The sequence below is a fragment of the Abramis brama genome, assembly GCF_963993115.1.
Source record: "Abramis brama genome assembly, chromosome: 3".
NCBI lineage: Eukaryota > Metazoa > Chordata > Actinopteri > Cypriniformes > Leuciscidae > Abramis > Abramis brama.
This window is the reverse complement of record NC_139965.1, coordinates 13,466,949-13,488,458: the sequence shown is the minus strand read 5'-3', so window position 1 is coordinate 13,488,458 and position 21,510 is coordinate 13,466,949. Positions and strand designations below refer to the sequence as shown.

General features: G+C 40.4%; 1 protein-coding gene across 1 annotated transcript in view; it reads left to right on the top strand.

Moving 5' to 3' along the window:
• Positions 1–21,510, top strand: part of dnah2 (dynein, axonemal, heavy chain 2) — a gene marked incomplete at its 5' end in the record, with an annotated part of 122,658 nt that overhangs the window by 95,004 nt on the left and 6,144 nt on the right. Inside the window, 20 exons of the mRNA XM_084109614.1 lie at positions 406–522; positions 640–804; positions 934–1,059; positions 1,832–1,980; positions 2,331–2,397; positions 3,509–3,659; positions 4,302–4,450; positions 4,526–4,659; positions 4,798–4,942; positions 5,173–5,372; positions 6,601–6,727; positions 6,895–7,081; positions 8,578–8,726; positions 10,163–10,346; positions 11,850–12,040; positions 12,150–12,341; positions 15,518–15,702; positions 17,736–17,970; positions 18,067–18,218; positions 18,304–18,418. Of these exons, the coding sequence (XP_083965740.1) occupies positions 406–522; positions 640–804; positions 934–1,059; positions 1,832–1,980; positions 2,331–2,397; positions 3,509–3,659; positions 4,302–4,450; positions 4,526–4,659; positions 4,798–4,942; positions 5,173–5,372; positions 6,601–6,727; positions 6,895–7,081; positions 8,578–8,726; positions 10,163–10,346; positions 11,850–12,040; positions 12,150–12,341; positions 15,518–15,702; positions 17,736–17,970; positions 18,067–18,218; positions 18,304–18,418 (3,120 nt within the window). The remainder of the gene's footprint in view (positions 1–405; positions 523–639; positions 805–933; positions 1,060–1,831; positions 1,981–2,330; positions 2,398–3,508; positions 3,660–4,301; positions 4,451–4,525; positions 4,660–4,797; positions 4,943–5,172; positions 5,373–6,600; positions 6,728–6,894; positions 7,082–8,577; positions 8,727–10,162; positions 10,347–11,849; positions 12,041–12,149; positions 12,342–15,517; positions 15,703–17,735; positions 17,971–18,066; positions 18,219–18,303; positions 18,419–21,510) is intronic.

The window sequence follows — 21,510 nt, the reverse complement described above, 5'->3', positions numbered from 1 at the left end:
TAGGGAAGAAAAGATAATCGCAATTTTTGTTTAATGCAGACTTTTTTTTATTGGGATTTGTTTTATTTTTATTGGGTTTTAATGGGGTTTTTTTATGTTTTTGTTCATCAGCTGGAAAAAAAATCACTTTGAAAGTGTCAGAACAAGTCAGCTTTATTTAGAGGACGGCTCTCTGTCCCGCCCTGCTTGCCATCGTCTTAAGCAAGCCAAAGGTAGCGACAATAGCAAGGAATCCAAATATTATTTAAAAAAATTCATTCAGCTTGAAGATCGGGATACCTTTGAGCAATATTGTATTGGTAAAGTTATCATTTTTGGTGTGAAGGGGCCTTAAGAGTGTGACACTGAAATATGAGCTTTTTATATGCTCTCATATCTGTGTGTGTGTTTGTATATATATATCAGGTTTACGGCCGTATCTTCAGGGTGGTCGAGCCGAAGAGAGCCAGGCTGCATGGAGCAATGACTCAGCTGGCTGAGAAACAGGCCTCACTGGCTGAAGCCCAGGGCAAACTCAGAGAGGTCAGTGTGTGTCAGTCTGTCCTGCACTGTGTTTGTGCAAGCTTGTGGACGTGACTCTGTGTCAATGCTGTTCGAGTGATATAGCGTGATATAACATATTTGTGTGTATGTCTATAGGTAGGAGAGAAGCTGGATCAGTTGAAGAGACAGTATGATGAAAAGCTGGCCCAGAAAGAAGAGCTGCGGCGGAAATCCGAGAACATGGAGCTCAAACTGGACCGGGCCGGCAAGCTGGTGTCTGGACTGGCAGGAGAGAGAGTTCGCTGGGAGGAGACAGTTGTTGTACGCACACACACACACACACACACACACACACAGTCACCCTGATGTTTTATATATGGATGAGAAATGCAGCCAGAGGTCTCTGATGTGATTTTGTGTGTGTGTGTGTGTGTGTGTGTGATTGCTCAGGGTCTGGAGAAGAACATGTCCTGTCTGGTGGGAGACTGCCTGCTGGGTGCTGCCTTCCTTTCCTACATGGGCCCTTTCCTGTCCAACTACAGAGATGAGCTGGTCACAGATATCTGGATGAAACAGGTATCTATCTATCTATCTATCTATCTATCTATCTATCTATCTATCTATCTATCTGTCTATCTATCTATCTATCTGTCTATCTATCTATCTATCTATCTGTCTGTCTGTCTGTCTGTCTGTCATCTGTCATTCTATATATCTGTCTTTCAATCTTAATGTCTGTCTGTGTGTATTGTTCTATCTATCTATCTATCTATCTATCTATCTATGTGTCTGTCTGTCTGTCTTGTCTATCTATCTGTCATCTGTCATTCTATATATCTATCTTTCAATCTAAATGTCTGTCTGTCTGTGTGTCTATTGTTCTGTCTATCTATCTATCTATCTATCTATCTATCTGTCTGTCTGTCTGTCTGTCTGTCTATCTATCATTCTATCTATATCTATCTATCTGTCTGTCTGTCTATCTATATCTATCTGTCTGTCTGTCTGTCTGTTTATCTATCTATCTATCTGTCATCTGTCATTCTATATATCTGTATTTCAATCTAATGTCTGTCTGTCTGTGTGTCTATTGTTCTGTCTGTGTGTCTTGCCTTAGCTCGCCTTTATCCCCCAGTATAAACATGGTGCTAATAGCTGTTATTGATGCTCGTGTCAAGCAACTTCACATGCATCTAGAGCATTGGTTCAGTATTGGTTCAGTATTGCGTAGTATTGCACACTTTATGGATAATATTATGACATTATGCATGTGACAGCTCTAACAATTTCTCTCTCCTCTCATTCAAATGCCCTTGCCTGAATCCTTCGCTACCCTTTTCATCTCTAGGTGAGAGAATTGGAGGTGCCGTGTTCTCCGGGGTTCAGTTTTGCAGTGTTTCTGTCTAAACCCACGGCAGTGCGCGAATGGAATATCCAAGGCCTCCCATCTGATGCCTTCTCCACCGAGAACGGAGTCATCGTCACCCGTGGCAACCGGTCAGGCCCAGAGAGCCAATCCCTTAACGCTAATTAGAAAAATGATGATATCTCATGAATAATGGGCAGTAATGAATAGTGATTGGAGAATAATTAGATAAAGATGATAGTAGGCTCAGTTTTCTGTGATTGTTCATTTATAGCTAATGCTAATTTCTTCTCTCACACATACACGCACACACATACACACACTAAACAGATTAATGGCATTTTGAGATTATGGATTGTTATGAAATAGCCTATTTATGGATAATGTGACATGCATTTATAGTGAGCACTAATATTTCTCTCTCTCTCTCTCTCTCTCTCTCTCTCTCTCTCTCTCTCTCTCTCTCTGTCCTTCCCTACAGATGGCCACTAATGGTGGACCCTCAAGGACAAGCACTAAAGTGGATTAAGAACATGGAGTCCAAACGAGTAAATATTTCTTTCTCTCTCTCTCTCTCTCTCTCTCTCTCTCTCTCTCTCTCTCTCTCTCTCTCTCTCTCTCACTCACACTCACACACACACACACACACACACACACACACACACATTCCTATATATATGAGTTCATAGAGCCCTTATTACAGACTTATTATATGTTATTTTGCAGTAAATGTCTTGGTAACAAATACAGACATCAGGGCAGGGCAGAAACAATGGAAACAAGACTGCCATGATTATTAGACAGCCTTAGATCTCATTCTCCATGGAGAAAAACGTAACCCACATTCAGCGCCAACATAGCCTTTCCAGAGTCACTGTTCTCATCACATGACTCAGACGAGCCATTTTCAGAGCGCTTAATTAGAATACAAGAACTCCAAACTCAATCCTCCTGTGAGTTGGAGACTGCCTTCCCTGTGAGGCCGCGTCTCCTCACCTGCTCTCCTTCAGCACAATACACCTTCCATTTATCACTCCCTCTGAACACAGATGCACATTAATACACTCGCTCTCTGTGACTCTCTGCCGGGACAGAGATGCTTTTGTTTGCTGTGCATGGATGGGTTGGAGGATGGATGGATGGATGGATGGATGGATGGACGGATGGATGGATGGATGGACAGACAGATAGGTAGATAGAGAGATGGACAGATAGTCTGTCAGGTGTGTTCAGAAGAAGATATAGGAGGACATGCATTTTCATACAGTCTCTCATCTCTCAGGATAATTTGCTGTTCAGCTTCAGTCTCTGTTTTTCCTCTGTCTCTTTGTCTGTGACCTTTTCCTCCTCTTCGCTGGTCTTTTCTCATCTGTAGTGGTGAGTGTCAGGAGCGGCGAGTGCAGTTCACACGCTACAGTTAAACGCTGACATTTACGAACAATGACAAAATGACAGAGCTGAAGCTTTTCTGCCTCCTTCAGCTCTCCTCCGTCGCTTTCACGTCCCATTTTCTTTCTTCGATGTCCATTTATCACTTTTGAATCATATTTATCCTCTCTGCTACCTTTACTTTTTTCTCCTTAGTTGATGTCATTATCTTGTCCTCTGTGTGTCCTTCATGTTCTCGTCTAGTCCTCATGTTGTCTCTCTCTTTGTCAGGGGTTGAAGGTGATAGACCTGCAGATGCCGGATTTTTTGCGGATCCTGGAGAATGCGGTGCAGTTTGGTTCCCCGGTTCTCTTGCAGAACGTCCAGGAGGAACTAGATCCTTCACTGGCCCCCATCCTCAACAAATCCCTCACACGAGTTGGTTAGTCCACACAAACACACAGACACACACACACACGCACACACACACACACACACACAGCTCACATTGACTGATAAAAGTGCTTGATAATAAAGATGGGAGAAGGTGCATGATGTCATGGGTTCATGTTGTGTGTTTATGAATATGTCTGTCAAGAGCCCTAAATGCGTTTTTAGATTATTATATCGGTTTACATTACAGTTAAACAGTTAAATATGTAAAGGTTATTTAACTTTGAAAATATATTTATGTGTTGTAAATAATCATAATGAAATAATGATAAAGTAAAATAAAATAAAATCACAAAAAAAAATCTATGGCCCGGTTTCACAGACAGGGCTCAGATTAAGCCAGAATTAGGCTTTAGTTCAATTAGGACATTTAAGTAGCTTTTATAAACATGCCTTAGAAAAATCATTACTGGTGTGCATAAATATTGTGACATATTTTAAGATATTAAGACAGAGCAAGTTTCTTTCAGTTAAAATATATAGCTAAAATAGCAAACAGAAAAAAAAATGTCTTAAGGCCAGTGAAATTATCACCCGGGCTAGTAAAATTTGGCACTGTGATTAAATTTCCAGCCTTGCAGGTTCACATCGGACAAGGAAATGTTCCACATCTCTTGTGTGTGTTCTGCAGGTGGGCGTTTCTTGTTAAAACTGGGAGACAAAGAGGTGGAATACAGTCCAGAATTCCGTTTCTACATGACCACCAAACTGTCCAATCCACATTACACCCCTGAGATCTCTTCCAAAACCACCATCGTCAACTTTGCTGTTAAAGAACAGGTCTGTGTTTGTGTTATTGAACTTGTTCCCATGACAGAGGTCTTTGAGGATGAAGTATAACTCTGTGTGCGTCAGGGTCTGGAGGCCCAGCTGCTGGGGATCGTCGTGAGGAAGGAGCGTCCTGAGCTGGAGGAACAGAAGGACTCTCTGGTGATCAACATCGCCTCTGGCAAGAGGAAACTGCAGGAGCTGGAGGACGAGATCCTGCGGTGGGCGGCACACGCTCTTACATGTGTCACGGCACACCATTAACACCTTTATATGAGTGCCACTAACACATCAGTAACTCTAATAATCAGTGTGTTTATGTTAGCAAATCTCACTCCGTTTCCTTTGTGTGTGTACAGGTTGCTGAACGAGGCGACCGGCTCCCTGCTGGATGACGTTCAGCTGGTGAACACCCTTCAGACCTCCAAAGTCACGGCCACTGAGGTCGCAGAACAACTTGAGATCAGCGAACTGACCGAGAGCCAAATCGATACTGCCAGAGAGGTGAGAGAGATAGAGAGAGAGAGAGAGAGAGAGCGAGAGAGGGATGAGGGGGAGGTCAAGGAGAGAGAGATGGTGTGAGGGATGGTGCTGAAAGGGTTGCCAGATTGGATTAAAGATTGCAGCTCTGAATAAGGCAGACAGATAAAAAGACTGCTGAGATGAGGATGTTGATAGCAGGAGAGGCAGACAATGCTATAGACACCCATCTGTGTGTGTTTGTGTGTGTTCAGGCCTACCGCCCCTGTGCCCAGAGGGCGTCCATTCTGTTCTTTGTACTGAATGATCTGGGCTGTATAGATCCCATGTATCAGTTCTCTTTGGACGCCTACATCAACCTGTTCACCCTGAGTATAGAGAGCAGCCCCCGCAGCCACAAACTGGAGGAGAGGATAAACAACCTCAACAGACACCACACTTATGCCGTCTACAGGTCTGAGACACACTCACACACATGCATATCTGTACAGAGGCATAAAGGAGAAATACTTTGATACTGTTTTTGAGTTTTCTTCCACTTTACTTGCACTTTCATGCCCCAGAGGTTCATTTTTACTACATTTTAATATATTTTAAAATACAATTTATTAATTTAATGGCAAAGCTGAATTTTCAGCATCATTACTCCAGTCTTCAGTGTCACATGATCCTTCAGAAATCATTCTAAGATGCTGATTTGCTGCTCAAGAAACATTTCTTATTATTATCAAAACTGAAAACTGCTTAATATTTTTGAGGAAACCATGATAGTTTTTTTAGGATTCTTTTATGAGTAGAAAGTTCAAAAGAACTGCATTTTTAAATGTAACTTTTTGTAACATTGTTTATACATTCATTTTTGATCAATGATTTCTTAAAACCCCAAACTTTTTAACAGTAGTGCATGTATAGGTCATTTATGTTACAATTATGCATTCTAATTACTCACAATTAAATGTTGACAAAATTACAGCTTGATTTGAAAAGACATAAAAACAATATTTTTTCTTTGATTTTTGATGTCTCATGTAAACAAGTACACATGAAACTTTATTGATGAAACTTTCTTAGGGACAAATCCGTTGGAAAAACATAAATGTATATGCATAAATTGTAGCTATGAAATTAGTTTCAATAAACAAAGTGACCTTGTCATTTTGGGATTGATGTTTAATTCTCAAACCATTGTCATTCTTTTAATATGCAGTCTGAACGATTTGTTCATAAATTGTTTAGAACGATTAGACTGAATTGAAATCACCAGTTATGGGTCTGTCTGACAGCTCACACACTCTCTGAACGGTTCTTGTGAAGAGCAATTTGAAGTGAGTCATCTATATTCTAACAGACTCCAGCGCTCCACTCCTGCCATTCAACTACAATGTGATCAGCTTGTGCCATCGTTTTCATACTTTTCATTACTCTGCATGCAATATCAGTTACTTTAAAACACCTACTCAAGTATTTTTTTCAAAAGTTATCTTTTTATCGTGGGTTATCTTTTTATTTGTAACTCAAGTATAACTACTGGGTACTGGGTACACACACATATGCAGTCACGCACAAAATCTTTGTGTAGTGCCTGTTTGTTGTCATCTTACGTGTGTGTCATAGATGTGATGTGTTTTAATCATATTAAGCTGACTTTCAGAGTGATGTCAGAGTGTTTGATCCGTTTGCAGATACACCTGTCGAGGACTGTTTGAGTGTCACAAGCTCCTGTTCAGTTTCCACATGTGTGCCAAGATCCTGGAGGCGTCTGGGAAGCTCAGCATGGATGAATATAGCTTCTTCCTCCGTGGGGGACTGGTGAGGGCTGCCGTGTGTGTGTGTGTGTGTGTGTGTGTGTGTGTGTGTGTGCACGTGTTCTGGGCCTGAAAGTGGATTATATGAAAGGATTGTCTTGACTAGTTTAAAAATGAAAAAAGTCATCATGTTACAGAAAGCACTCTGTGCGGTGTGTGTGTGTGTATTAGGTTCTGGATAAGAAGAAACAGATGGATAACCCCTGCTCTAACTGGCTGTTGGACTCTAACTGGGACAACATAACTGAACTGGATAAACTGACTAATTTCCATGGACTCATGGCCTCGTTTGAGCAGTACCCTCGAGACTGGCACCTCTGGTACACCAATCCGGACCCAGAGAAAGCCCTGCTTCCTGGTAGTGTGTGTGTGTGTGTGTGTGTGTGTGTGTGTGTGTGTGTGTGTGTGTGTGTGTGTGTGTGTGTGTGTGTGTGTGTGTGTGTGTGTGTGTCGAGTTTTGTGTACATTATGGGGACCTAATTTTAGGATGAGGTTAGGTATAAGGGTCGGGATAGATATTGTAAGGACTTTAACAATTCTGATTCTGATATCTCTTAACAATTCTTGCTCCTTAATGTTTTAATAATGATTCCTTTAATGCTTTTGAGGAAGAAATACACTATCGGAAGTACACTATTGGATGCGAAATGAACGGAGAAGGATGATGACATCACTGTTTTCTCTATAGCTGCTTTATAGCTGAATTGAACTCATTTCATAATTGTTAAACTTCACACAGTTATTGAACTGAACTGAATCAACACTGAACTGACTCCAGAACTGACACTATTGTCTTTCTAGAGCTGCTTTACTGCAGAATTGAAATCTGTTAGCATCTTTGAATCGTTATTTTCTTATTTATCACTGTTAAGCAGCTTTGAAACAACCTGTATTGTCTAAAGCGCTATATGAACAAAGGTGACTTGACTTGAAGAAATATTTGGGAAAATACATTTAATTTTATTGCCTAGAACTTTAACTGGATGTGATATGAACAACCAGTCAGTAACTACACTGATTTAAGTGTCATGTGCCTTAGTAAATCATGTTTGATTCTCTGTCATCATTTTGGGAATCAGGTTGGATTACACTGGTTGTGGCGTATGGTTTTGATTCATTAAAAATAATCTGTTTTAAGAATCCTTTTTTGGGAATGAGGTTGGATTACACTGATTGTGATATATGATTTTGATTCACTACTCATAGGGGTCATTTCGGGGGGAATTGGTGTTGAGTTACACTGGTCGGTGGTCGGCTCATAAGAGTTGGGATCGATTACACTGTAAACTGTGTATGGTTTTAAAAACAGCTCGTGAAATAATTTGTTTGGGAATCAGGTTAAATTACATTGGTTGTTGGGGTATCGTTTTGATTCACTAAAAAGAATTGACTCGTAAGAATCATTTGTTTTGGGAATCAGGTTGGAGTACGCTGGTCACTGTGGTTTCGATTCGCAATAAAGAACAGATCACTTAAAGTCATTCGTTTAGAAATCAGAGCCAATGTCAGAGTTGTATGGTCTATATCAGCGGAAGAATGCACGTGTGGGAATCATTAACAGAAGCAAACATCATTCAGTTCAGGTACTTTAAAAAAAAAATCATTCTCCTGCAGCTCCTAGTAAGGGAAGAGAAAATATCATTAGTGCAGTATGAAAACAATAGAAGTCAATGAAAAATCCCCTTTTAAAGTTAGTGGAGTGAAACACATTATCAGCTTGTTTCTTAATTTCCCTCTTCATTTCTCTTCCCTCTCTCTCTTCCTGACTTTGAATGCCACAATCTGCCTCCTTGCTTTGTTTTTCCTCTCTCTCTCTCTCTCTCTCTCTCTCTCTCTCTCTCTCTCTCTGCACAGGAGAATGGGAGAACAGCTGCAATGAGCTGCAGAGGATGCTGATTGTACGATCTCTCCGACAGGATCGCATCTCTATCTGCGTCACGGCTTTCATCATCAACAACCTGGGCTCTCAGTTTGTAGAGCCGCCCATCCTCGATATGAAGGCTGTGAGTGACACACACACAAACACACACACACACTCATTGGGTTTTCATGTTTTATGGGGAAATTTCATAATCATTATAGACATAATGATTTTTATACTGTACAAAGTGTATATTTTATCCCCTAACCCTAAACCTACCCATCACAGAAAACTTTCTGCATTTTTACATTTTCAAAAAACACCACTTATTATGAAGCTGTTTTCCTCATGGGGACCAAAAATGTCACCACTAGGATTTCGGATATTGCCATCTTTGTGAGGACATTTTGGCTGCGTTTACACTGGCACAAAAAAAATCTGATTTTTTACTTACATCTGACACAGATCGGAATTTGTTTCATACATGTAAACTCACCAATGTTTTCACATCCAATCTGAGCCACTTCAAAATGTGGTTTTAAATCAGATACATATCCGATATCTGGACGTCCGACCAACGTCTAAACATGTGTATCCTATTCCCCTTGGAATTCCAAGCCACCACAAGGAGAGGGCGACACGTTCTCCCACAAAGATCGCTTTTTAATATTGTGTTATGAAGCAGATGTGCCTGTATGCGCTCACTCGCAGCTGTTTTATTGAGGTGGAAACTTTATAAAGGAAAGAAATTGCGCACACTGAAACATTCAGGAGCTGGTTTTCAACCTCTTCCCCGTGAGTTTTATAAATAAAACAGCTTCAAAACTGAAAGCTACTTTATATTTCTCAGCAATGAGGTGATAACTTCGCTGTAATTAAACCAACAAGCTTTACTATTAAGCTACTCACACTCTCTCTCTATCTCTCTCTCTCTCTCATTAACTCATTAAGATCAGATCTGTGCATTAAGACTTGCTGTGTAAATGCAACCTCCATAACATAGGGTTAACCTGAACCACATACACACACACACACACATACACACAGAGTGAAAGAGAGCTTAGTATTGAAATAAATCAATAAGCAAAGAAATTAACTTTTTTTGTTCTTTATATCACTGTGGCTCCTGGGTCTGAGCGCAGGATTATATGAAAGGTTTTGCGTTACGTTAAGGTGAAATGTAGCCAGCTTGTCCATGACACCATTCTTTAAGAAGCTGACATTTTCGGCTTTTGAACTCAGAAAATTGAATGTGAGACTGCTTTATAACTTTACTCTCTGGAACTCTGGAGCACACTATAGCAACCAACGCCAGGGCTTTTATTTTTATTTATTTTATTTATTTATTTTCCTGTCCTATGTTTCCCTCTAGACAGAGAGAGACTGCATGAAATAAATCAAATATGTTTCAGGGTTACATAAACGCAATTGATTCTTTCCCCCTTTTTCATTTTTCTTTCATTTTTTCAGTATGCATTTTGACTTTTGCATTTACTTAGAAAATAGAACCGGTCAAACCTATCTGCAGTTATACCGAAACCCATTTATCCTATGTGTGTGTGTGTGTGTGTGTGTCAGGTTGTAGCGGACAGCAGCACGAGGACTCCTCTGATCTTTGTGCTGTCCCCTGGTGTGGACCCAACGGCAGCACTGGTTCAGCTGGCAGAGACGTCAGGCATGGGTCAGCGCTTCTTTGCCCTCTCGCTGGGTCAAGGCCAGGCACCCATCGCAACGCGGCTGATCAAAGAGGGGGTCGCAAATGGTGAAGTGATCTCTCTCTCTATCTCTCTGCTTCTGTTTTTAACACTATATTTATCTTCCTGTTTGTAGCTTCCTCTGCCCTTAAAATTCTTCAGTTAGATGAGAAGATCAAAATGCATCACAGTTTCCACAAAAATCCACTACAGTTTTCTACACTGATAATAATAACAAATGTTTCTTGAGCTGCAAATCATCATATTAGAATGATTTCTGAAGGATCATGTGACACTGAAGACTGGAGTAATGATGCTGAAAATTCAGCTTTGATCACAGGAAACACATATTACAATAGAAAATAGCTATTTAAAACGGTAATGTTATTTCACAATTTTTTTTTATTTTTTAGCAATTAATACAGCCTTGGGGAGCATAAGAGACTAGGGGTGTAACAATATAAAGTCTCACAATGTATCGCAATACAGAAATCCAACATTATGTATTGTGTATAGTTCACCCAAAATAAAATTACTGTGTGAGAAAAAATGCACGTTTTCAGAGTTTTAGTGTCAGTACTAAAATAAACTACTATATATAATGTTGAATATAATGTAGAATAATGCAATGGGGGAATATTTGTGTAAAAAGTGTCCTAGATTATTTTAAATATATCTAGTCAGTGAAAGAGTGTAAGCATATTCGTCTAAAATAATTCAGTATTTTCAGTTTCTCTATTGTTCTGTACACTGGGTTACAAGTCCAAGCCTATTCATTTACACACACAATGTAATATCAAATTTAGCATTTTAATCAACAGTACATTTTTTTGTTAACCTTTTACCATATGTCTTGGAGTATCACAATAATATCGTATCGTGAGTTCAGTATCGTGATATATATCGAATCGTGACATGAGGGTATCGTTACACCCCTATAAGAGACTTCTGTCAAAAACATTTTAAAAGTCTTACTGACCCCAAAAAATGTAACGGTACTGACCCCAAACATTTTAACGGTAATGTAGCGTACATAAGTCCACTTTTTTGCAGCAAAAGTAGTTGTATTGTACATTTACAGGAGTATTTTCTACAATCTCTCTGACCCTGAGAATGAATCTCTTTGCTGCTTACGGTTACATTTATCATTTAACAGACACTTTTATCCAAACTGACTTGCATTGCATTCAAGTCATAGTTTGAGTTCAGGAAAGTTTTACTGTAGCTTTAGGGTGCTTTCACACTTTCAGAGTTCGATTACTCCCCCTGAATCAATATTGATGTGTGTGGCGGTCATATGTTAATGTGCTCATGGTTGTGATGTCACAAAATCCTAGGGGTGATCTACATTTAGGAACCATCATAGAGTGAATGATAGAGACTTAGAAAGGGCTATTTTGACTTTAGTCAATAAACAACAACCTAGCAATGAAAAAAATGAACTTAGCAATCACATAAGAACACCTGGGTAGTCACACACACACACCTTAGCACTGGAAAACACCACTCACATTTTATTCAGAAAATAAATATACTGATTCTAATAATAAAACTCTCTTTCTCTCTGGTAGGTCACTGGGTGTTCCTGGCTAATTGTCACCTGTCTCTCTCTTGGATGTGTGAGCTGGATAAGTTAGTAGATGAGTTTCAAGTCCAAGAGTGTCATCCAGATTTCCGACTGTGGCTGAGCTCCTCCCCTCACCCAGAATTCCCCATCGCCATCCTGCAGACGGGCATCAAAATCACTACTGAGCCTCCCAGGGTACACACATATACGTGCACTTCATCCACTGTAGGCAGATGTTTGAAATGATGTGAGCTGCAATTAAAGTGGTTTTTGTGTGTGTGTGTGTGATGGTGTTTCTCTGCAGGGGGTGAAGTGGAATATGAAGCGTCTCTATCAGCGGGTGTCTGAGTCTCAGTTCTCACGCTGCTCACGGCCACTGCTGTACCGCAAGCTGCTCTTCACTCTCTGCTTCTTCCACAGCATCATTCTGGAGAGGAGGAAGTTCCTGCAGCTCGGCTGGAACATCATCTACAGCTTCAACGACTCTGACTTTGAGGTAGAGAGAGATTCAAGGACAAGGATTTCTGTATTTTCCTACCTGAGAAGTATGACCCATGTAATATATATATACAGACCCTTTCCAAAAAATTTTAATATCATGGAAAAGTTTATTTATTTCCATAATTCCATTCAAAACGTTAAACTTCCATAGATTATAGATTCAGGGCCCACAATTTAAACGATTTCAAGTATTTAGTTGTAGCCTGGGAAAACCCAGACAACTTTAGATTTGTTCTGCAAGTAAGTCTGGCAAAGAGCTCATTCAAGCCTATTTCCCCATGCCGAGAAATCGCAGCACCAATCAGAAACGTTGAGGCGGGCTTTACACATGACGATCGCTCTGATTGGTTTTAGGTCTAGCCTATTCAATTGCGCCCAGAGGCATTTGAGCGACATCCACTCCGACGTCCGTTGGTGAAGCGCACCAACTTATAAATGCATTATTATATTCAAATTGCAAACACATGAGGACAGTCTCCATGAAAGACCCACTGGCAGATGAACGTGCTACTACATTTCTCTCCGAAACGGTAGGAAATTAAATTAGATTTAATAGAGGATTTTAACTGTGACAAGATGATTGACAGGGCAGTTTACATGACGGGATGCACGCGACAGATAAAGTCCGATAAAGATGACGAAGTAGTATGTCCCAAAGTTGCCTACTTTTTTGCTACACATTCAAAAATAAATACATTTTCTTCACAAAAAGAGTAAATACTTTTATGGCGTAGTGTAACATAGGCGAATTGGGAGGCAGCATATGGCTTTACACATGACGATCGCTCTGATTGGTTTTAGGAGTTTTAGGTCTATCCAATTGCGCCCAGAGGCATTTGAGCGACTTCCGTTGGTGACGCCCCTTTGGAAATGAGTTATTAAAGGAGCTTTGCCAGACCCTAACTCAGTTACTACTGAGAATGGTCTGGTTTTAACCAGGCTAATTTAGTTGTTTATTTGTACATAATTTGGGCTTCCAGCTCATAAAACCCACGAAAACAGGATTTCAAAAAATTAGAATATTACATGAAATCACACAGTAATTACACAGTGATACCATGGTCATTGAACCAGGTTTTGGTTATTTTGGCAGTGTGGGCAGGTGCAAATCCTGCTGGAAAATGAAGTCAGCATCTCCATAAAGCTTGTCTGCTGAAGGAAGCATGAAGTGCTCTGGAAATATCCTGGTAGACGGCTGCGTTGAGTGGACAGCACAGTGGACCAACACCAGGCGATGACATATGGCTCCCCAAACCAACACAGACTGTGGAAACTTCACACTGGACTTCAAGCATCTTGGATTGTGTGCCTCTCCATTCTTCCTCCAGACTCTGGGACCTTGGTTTCCAAATGAGATGCAAAATTTGCTCTCATCAGAAAAGAGGACTTTGGTCCACTGTGCTTTATTAAATCCAGAGTCAACGCAGCCGTCTACCAGGACATTTTCAGAGTACTTCATGCTGACTTCATTTTCCAGCAGGATTTGCACCTGCCCACACTGCCAAAAGAACCAAAACCTGGTTCAATGACCATGGTATCACTGTGTAATTACTGTGTGATTTCATGTAATATTCAAATTTTTTGAAATCCTGTTTTCGTGGGTTTTATGAGCTGGAAGCCCAAATTATGTACAAATAAACAACTAAATACTTGAAATCATTTAAGTTGTGGGCCCTGAATCTATAATCTATGGAAGTTTAACGTTTTGAATGGAATTATGGAAATAAATAAACTTTTCCATGATATTCAAATTTTTTGGAAAGGGTCTGTATATATATATATATATATATATTAGGCTGCAAAATGATTAGAACTTTGGCAGCTTGTCAATAGGGCTGGGAATCACTGGGTACTTTACGATACGATACGCGATACATTGTTCACGATACCGATAATATCACGATATGGCGATACTGCGATAATCGATATATTATCAGTAATAACTCACAATATATCATGTTTTAAGAAATAAAAAGATTTTTTTTTTAAATTAGGAAAATGAATCTCCGTTTATTTTTTTGGATGAAACAATAACAAAAACAACTTGTGTCTTATCAGTTGCAACAAAACAGTCACAGACACTATTTTTGTTTTGCTTGCAGATGATTTTTTTCACTCGGGAGAAATCGAGTGGAATCGGTGATGCTCGCATGGTCGCGGCTCGCAGCGTGTGAGAGGAATTATGAGCCGAGCCGAGCACGTTACGAGCACCTCCCGACCTCCCGATAATTTTTAAACATGTTTAAAAAATTCGGGGAGTCGGCCCGATTTTCACCAGCTGTCCCCTATTGCCAAATCATACACAACCACGTCGATGGGGCTATACCTCAGTGGCAGCAACCATACAGCGTGCGCATACACTGTCACTGTCACACACACACACACACACACACACACTTTTCTCTCTCTCTCTCTCTCTCTCTCTCTCTCTCTCACAAGTTTTTATGTTGAAAGGAATGGCTACTGTTCTCTGCTTTTCAACAAATCATTTGCACACACATTTATGTCATTTTTCTATCTGAAGCTTTGCCTGCTGCTTGCAACATGGCGGTCTCTGTGTTTAGCGCGAAAGCCCACGTGATTGCTGCCGGCTCGGGATAAAATTCGTGCAGGACAGTCGTGCCGTGTACCAGCTGCTTTGACGCGATTATCAGTTAAACTGACTCGCAACGTGTGCAATATCTCACGACCTCCCGAGTGTCCGAACTCGCACCGTGTACGCCCGCCCTAACGGCTTTTAAGATCGATACTTGGCAAGAGCGCATCGAGAATCGATCGTGGGAGTAAATATCGCGAGATATCGCCATATTGATATTTTGGCGCACCCCTACTTGTCAGAGTTATTATAGTTGAAAGCATGCTTCTCACCCTCGCTTATATCCTCATTGACACTGTGCTTCCTTTGCATCCTGGTCACATTTTAGCTTAAATTTCACATAATATTTTAAGCTCAAGATAAGCTGCATATTTAATATGTATTGTCTGTGGCTATAAAATTCGTATTGAATTTTTTAAATATTATTTTTAAATTCCATGGATATGATTCATTCATTGAAATCTTCACTGACCTCATCTGCATGTCTTGACAACCGTATGGTTGTGTTTACAGTAATTACTCCTCTCTCTCTCTCTCTCTCTCTCTCTCTCTCTCTCTCTCTCTCTGTCTTTCAGGTGAGTGAGAATCTTCTGAGTCTTTATCTGGATGAGTATGAGGAAATCCCCTGGGACGCTCTGAAGTTCCTCATCGCTGGGATCAACTATGGAGGACATGTGACCGACGACTGGGACCGGCGTCTGCTCACCACTTACATCAACCAGTATTTCTGTCCTGCTGTTATTGATACACCCTTCTTTAAGTGAGTTCACACACATATGCTTTTATCAAGCTAAATGAGGACATCTGTTGTTTTATAAATGCTATTATCTAAATCTAATTTATTTATGAATATCCCAAAAGTTTTGCCGGATTTAACTAATTTTACTACAGTAGTAAACCACACACACAGAATTTCAAATGTACTCTCAATTCGGTCCACTGTACAATGACTTTAGTGTTTGTATAATCATCACTCTCAGTCACAGGTTTTGAATATAATGAAGAGATATAGCGTCCCCATATGGCCGGACTGTTTGCCTGGTTCCAAAAGCACAAAAAAATCACACACACTCTCACGGACAGATCTTCTCATTACTCGATCACATACAAACTGTGCATTGAATATATGTCAAGCTATCACACACACGCACCCTTTGATCCCTGACACCCCTCTCTGCCCTGCTGTGAGGATTCCCGTGTGTCCTCTTCAGCCGCCACACTTCTGATCTAATAAAGACCAACAGCTCCCCCATGGGGCCGAAAGTTGAATCTCGTAGCGCCTGGTGTTAAATGTGTTTCACTTCCTATGACTCAGTCGGCTGGTCTTTCAGGAACCAGGACCCAGCAACACCACATGGAACATCTGTTACTATAGCAACCACATCCTATAATTACCTTCAATCAGTACCTCCATGGTGACTTGAGTGCACAGCAGAGGCAGCTCTAAAGTTTCAGGCAGTAGTAGAAAGGAAATAGCATGGACTTGGTGGGAGCGAAATAGAAATTGCCATTAATTACAGTATCTGTGAAGTTTTAGTGCCGAAACATGTTGCTACTCTGTTATTTCATATGAACTCTAGATGAAAACTGAAGAATGTGTTATTTTGGGAATGTGATGAAATGACCGTACATCATTTTTATGAGCCAATTAAACCATTAGCGTATTAAACCTTTCACACAAATCCTTTGCTAAATGACACAAAGTTGAAACATATTCAACAATTATTCATTGCAGTGCATCTTGATGACAGACAAGCAGAACATATGACAGAACAAATCAGTGTTATTTTAGTAGTACTAATATACAATTATAATAGTTATTAATATTTTGAATTGGCTTAGTTATATTTATATATTTTCAGTTTTTATTTTAATTGTACTTTACGTGTTAGTAATTATATATATATATGCACACAGTGCTGGGTAGACTCCTTACAAATTGTAGGAAGTTATTAATTCCAAATTTCAAGACTAAAATTGTGGTTAGTAACATAATACATTACACATTTTTAATCTGATTAAAAGTACTTAATTTCTGGATTCTGATTATGTAATCCAGATTACATGTAATCAGTTACTACTCAGCACTGTGTGTGTATATAAATGAACAAACACACACACACACATATATATATATATATAACAAAGTTTTTATAAAAAAGTATATATATAAACAAAGTATTGTTTAAATATTGTTGTGCACATTTTCTGTGCCAAATATACAAGCTTTGTGCCTATAGGCCTCTAGCGCAAACCCTCTTCTGGCGTTAAAAAACTACAGTCAGGATTTTCTAAAGACACACGGTGAAAAGAGCACTGGAAAGGCGTGGACAGGGTTATTTTTGCGCCTGACCTTATTGCATATGCATCTGTAGGAGTTTCCCTTTCAGACGCAAAAATTAAGGGATGAGAGTATTTAAATGAATAATTCCTAGTACTTAAATACTAAGGTTTGCAGTAGTAAATTTACTGGTATTTGCAGCATTATTTACCTCCCAAAAAAAGCATGTTTAACCCATTTTGCGCCTGTGTTGTTAGTAGATCACCCGCACCTGATTATCTGCTTGTTTGCGACCCTATGCTAATTTGCGCTGCTCTTGGTAGATTGCGTTGGTCATTATTGAAATGATTTGCTGCGTCTGTGTTTTATAATATGTGCGTCGTCAGTAGATCATCTGCAGAACTTTCCACTCCCATCGGCGCTTCTATGTAATTGCGCTCTCACGCTAATTTGCCCTGTTTAGTAAATCTGGCCCATAGTCTTTAAAAGCTGTTTGTTTGTTGTGTGTGTAGGGTCTCCTCCTTGGTCCATTACTATGTTCCTCGTGATGGACCTCAGGCCTCATATCTGGACTTCATTGGTCAGTTGCCAGCACTGGAGCATCCAGAACTATTCGGGCAACACCCGAATGCAGACATCGCCAGCCAGATCACTGAGGCTCGAACCCTCTTCCACACACTGCTGTCTCTGCAGCCACAGGTCACCAGCACTGACGCCAACACCACTGGAGCCAGCAGGGAAGACAAGGTGTGTATAACCTGTGCATACGCTTATTACTGCATTTTTGAAAGGACTTTCGGTGTATGTGACACTTAGAATTGAATGTGTAACTGGTGTTTTTAGGTGTTGGCACTTTCTGCTGATGTTCTGCAAAGGATTCCCGCTGAGATAGACTATGAGGGTACTAGGAAGTTGCTGAAGGATGACCTTTCACCTCTGAATGTAGTACTACTGCAGGAGATTCAGAGATACAACACACTGCTGCACACCATCAGGTCTGTGTGTGTGTGCATGCGTGCGTGCGTGTAAAAGTCATATATCAATATTGGCATGCTAACCCTGGAGTGTTGATGTGTGTAGATTGTCTCTGTTAGAGCTGGAGAAAGGCATTAAAGGTCTGGTTGTGATGTCCAGCAGTCTAGAGGAGATATTTCACTGTATCCACGATGCCCGTGTGCCTTCTCTCTGGGAAAAGGTAAAGGACGACACTATAGACAGCATCGTAGTAGTTTTTAATTAATTTGAAATTAATTTGCTGTCTGTCAATCTATATGTGTCTGTCTGTCTGACTGCCTTCCTCCCATGTCTTGTCTATTTTCGTCAGCGATATTGCTTGTTGATGTAGTCACAGTTATCGTTTGATCACATTGGTGTCATCTCATCATCTTCTCGTGCATGCATCCATGATGAATAAAAGTTTGTTTGTTTTCACACACAAAAATCTTACCCTAAACTTTTGAATGGAAGTGTATATACTGTCTATCTGGGCTTGCCTTCTCTGCACAGAATACATGCTCTGCTTACAATTTGACCAAAACAAGTTATCTTCGAGAGTAACATATGCTCCCTTTGAAATTCTATCTATGTAAGCATCTCACTGGGTTTTGGAACAGTGCTTATAACTATGAATCACACACACCGGGTCATGTTGTAGTTGTAATACAGCCCTGCATGAGTGTGTGAAAGTGGGCTGTAAGGTCAGAGGTGTGAGTTTAGCAGAGAGCATCAGGAGTGTGTGAATGAATGGTTGAGAGGAATGCTCTGTGAAGGATGAGGTGAACAGAGCAACATTTAGAGGATTAAACACACACACACACTCACCTTGAGTTTAAACACTCTGCTCGTTTGTTATTGAATGAGAGCTGCTTATCATGGCAAGACTACACAGGCCTCGGCCCGCATAACATGGTACTAATGCTTTTGTGTGTGTGTTAAGGTCAACAAGGGCAGTCTGTGTGCATTAGACCTTGTGTGATGCAGTACAGCCTTATTATACTATTTGTGTGTGTGTTGTGTGTGTGTGTCTGTCTAAAATAGCAGAAAGTTTTCTGTGATAGGTAGGTTTAGTGGTAAGGTTAGTGTAGGGCAGGGTTCACCAATCTCGGTCCTGGAGGGCCGCTGTCCCTGCAGAGTTTAGCTCCAACCAGCTCCAACACACCTGTTTGAAAGTTTCTAGTATGCCTAGTGAGACCTTGATTAGCTGGTTCAGGTGTGTTTAATTGGGGTTGGAGCTAAACTCTGCAGGACAGCGGCCCTCCAGGACCGAGATTGGTGAACCCTGGTGTAGGGGGATAGAAAATTCAATTTGTACCATATAAAAAACAATACGTCTATGGAATGTCCTGATAACTTATGTGTGTGTGTGTGTGTGTGTGTGTGTGTGTGTGTGTGTGTGTGTGTGTGTGTGCATGCACGCACGCACGCAAGCTTCTTGGTTCATTGCTAAGGGTAATTGCACTCAAATAAGCTAAATAAACAAAACCATGTTTACTTGAAGATCCTCAATAAGCGTATGGCCTATATACTGATCCAAACGCCAATCTAGCCATCCCTCTATTCTGTCTCTTCCTCTGTCTTTCTGCCCCTCTTTTACAAAATAAGTGGAGAGCATCCATTAAGACTTCCTCTCCAGCTGGGACTATCCTTCTGCCATCTGCGGTGCCTCATTACTGTCTTTCTCTTTCTCTCTTTTTTTCCCTCTCCATCCATCAGCCTATCTTTATCACTGAACGCACAGTTCCTCTGTCTCTGTCCACTGTTATATTTTGGCAGTGACTCGTTGTATCTCTGCTGAGATATGACTTTCATTTGCTGCTGACTCTCTGCTCTTCCTCTCATCTTCCCTTCTTTTCGTGCTCTTTATAACTGCTGTCCTGTGAGTGGTGGAGGTGTCGGGCCTCATGTGTCACTTTGACACTGTTGACATAACCTGTTGTGACCTCAAGGCTATTGAAAGATAACACTCACATCGTTTATTGGATCTGGTGTCCCTTTTTACTGACCTGGGATCAACTGTGAAAGCCCATTTCTGATAGATAGATAGATAGAAAGATAGATAGATAGATAGATAGATAGATAGATAGATAGATAGATACACTGTAGATAGATAGATAGATAGATAGATAGATAGATAGATAGATAGATAGATAGACTTAGTTGGCAAGCTTTATTTCAGTCGTATTTCAATTAACGAAAGCTCAGGAGTTCAAGCAATCATGTGGAAAGCACAGCATTATGTTAATAAAAGCAAATTAATTTATGCGCCATTCATCACTTTGCCAACTCGCCAATGTCAATAAGATTTTTTTTTTCTAATATGTCTATATTCTTTTTTTCCCTCCCAGTCGTTGTTCAGTGGTGCTGAAATGTGGGCACTTCAGCAGATTTGTCTTTAAACGCCTAGTTATGAAGATCAACAGTGGGCATCATACACTTGTTCCCACGATTGTGATTCATTTTTAAACACATTTATACCGCCTCTGTGCTGCATTGTGGCACCAAGGGTTTGGTTGATTATTTAGGGCACCTAATTTTCATGCACATCTTCCATTTGGTGTGTGGGTGGCAGGAAAGTATGGGTCTGAGTCTGCTCTTGAGTGCTAGATCAGATTCAAACATCAGCGGATACTCGCAACCTTTTATCCTCGCTTACTTTTTGTCTCCGTTTCAAAGGGTAAAAGCGGCAGCATTTATTCCGCCTAGAAATATCTCAAAACGCTCTCATTTTCATGCCAGCGAGAACCTAAATGCATGAAGGTTTTTTTTATGGCACAGTGTGAAATGAAACTAATCGTGAGTATTTTTCCTAGTGCTGTGTGGCAGCCATTGCGTTTGAAATGCTAATTCCTTTGGCACAAGCCACGCTCACGTTTGATTTTTCTTTTCCTATCAAATCCAAATATCTTTGTTCTTTGAACACCAAAAATAACACTGAAGGTTGAGTCATTTCCTGTGTCCCTAGAATTCCAGAAAACATTGGACCATACTGTTCTGCACCGTCAGATTCATGTTAGTTTAATTGCTCGATTTGTAAGATTTGTTTAAGTGTCTTTTAAGCGTTCTGTGGTCCAATCACTCAAGACATTCATGACAGACAGTAATGCATCTCATCCAAACCAACAGAAACTCTTCCTTTGTGTCCTCCTCAATGGCCTTGAGTGGCAGTTCTCATAAACTGAACTCTGAATTACACAATGCGCAATGAAAGGCCGTACTGTAAGCGGAGATAGATGTCACTAAGCTATTTTGTGCCGTTTGAAGTTGATGTTTTGGCCTTTACTAGATTTC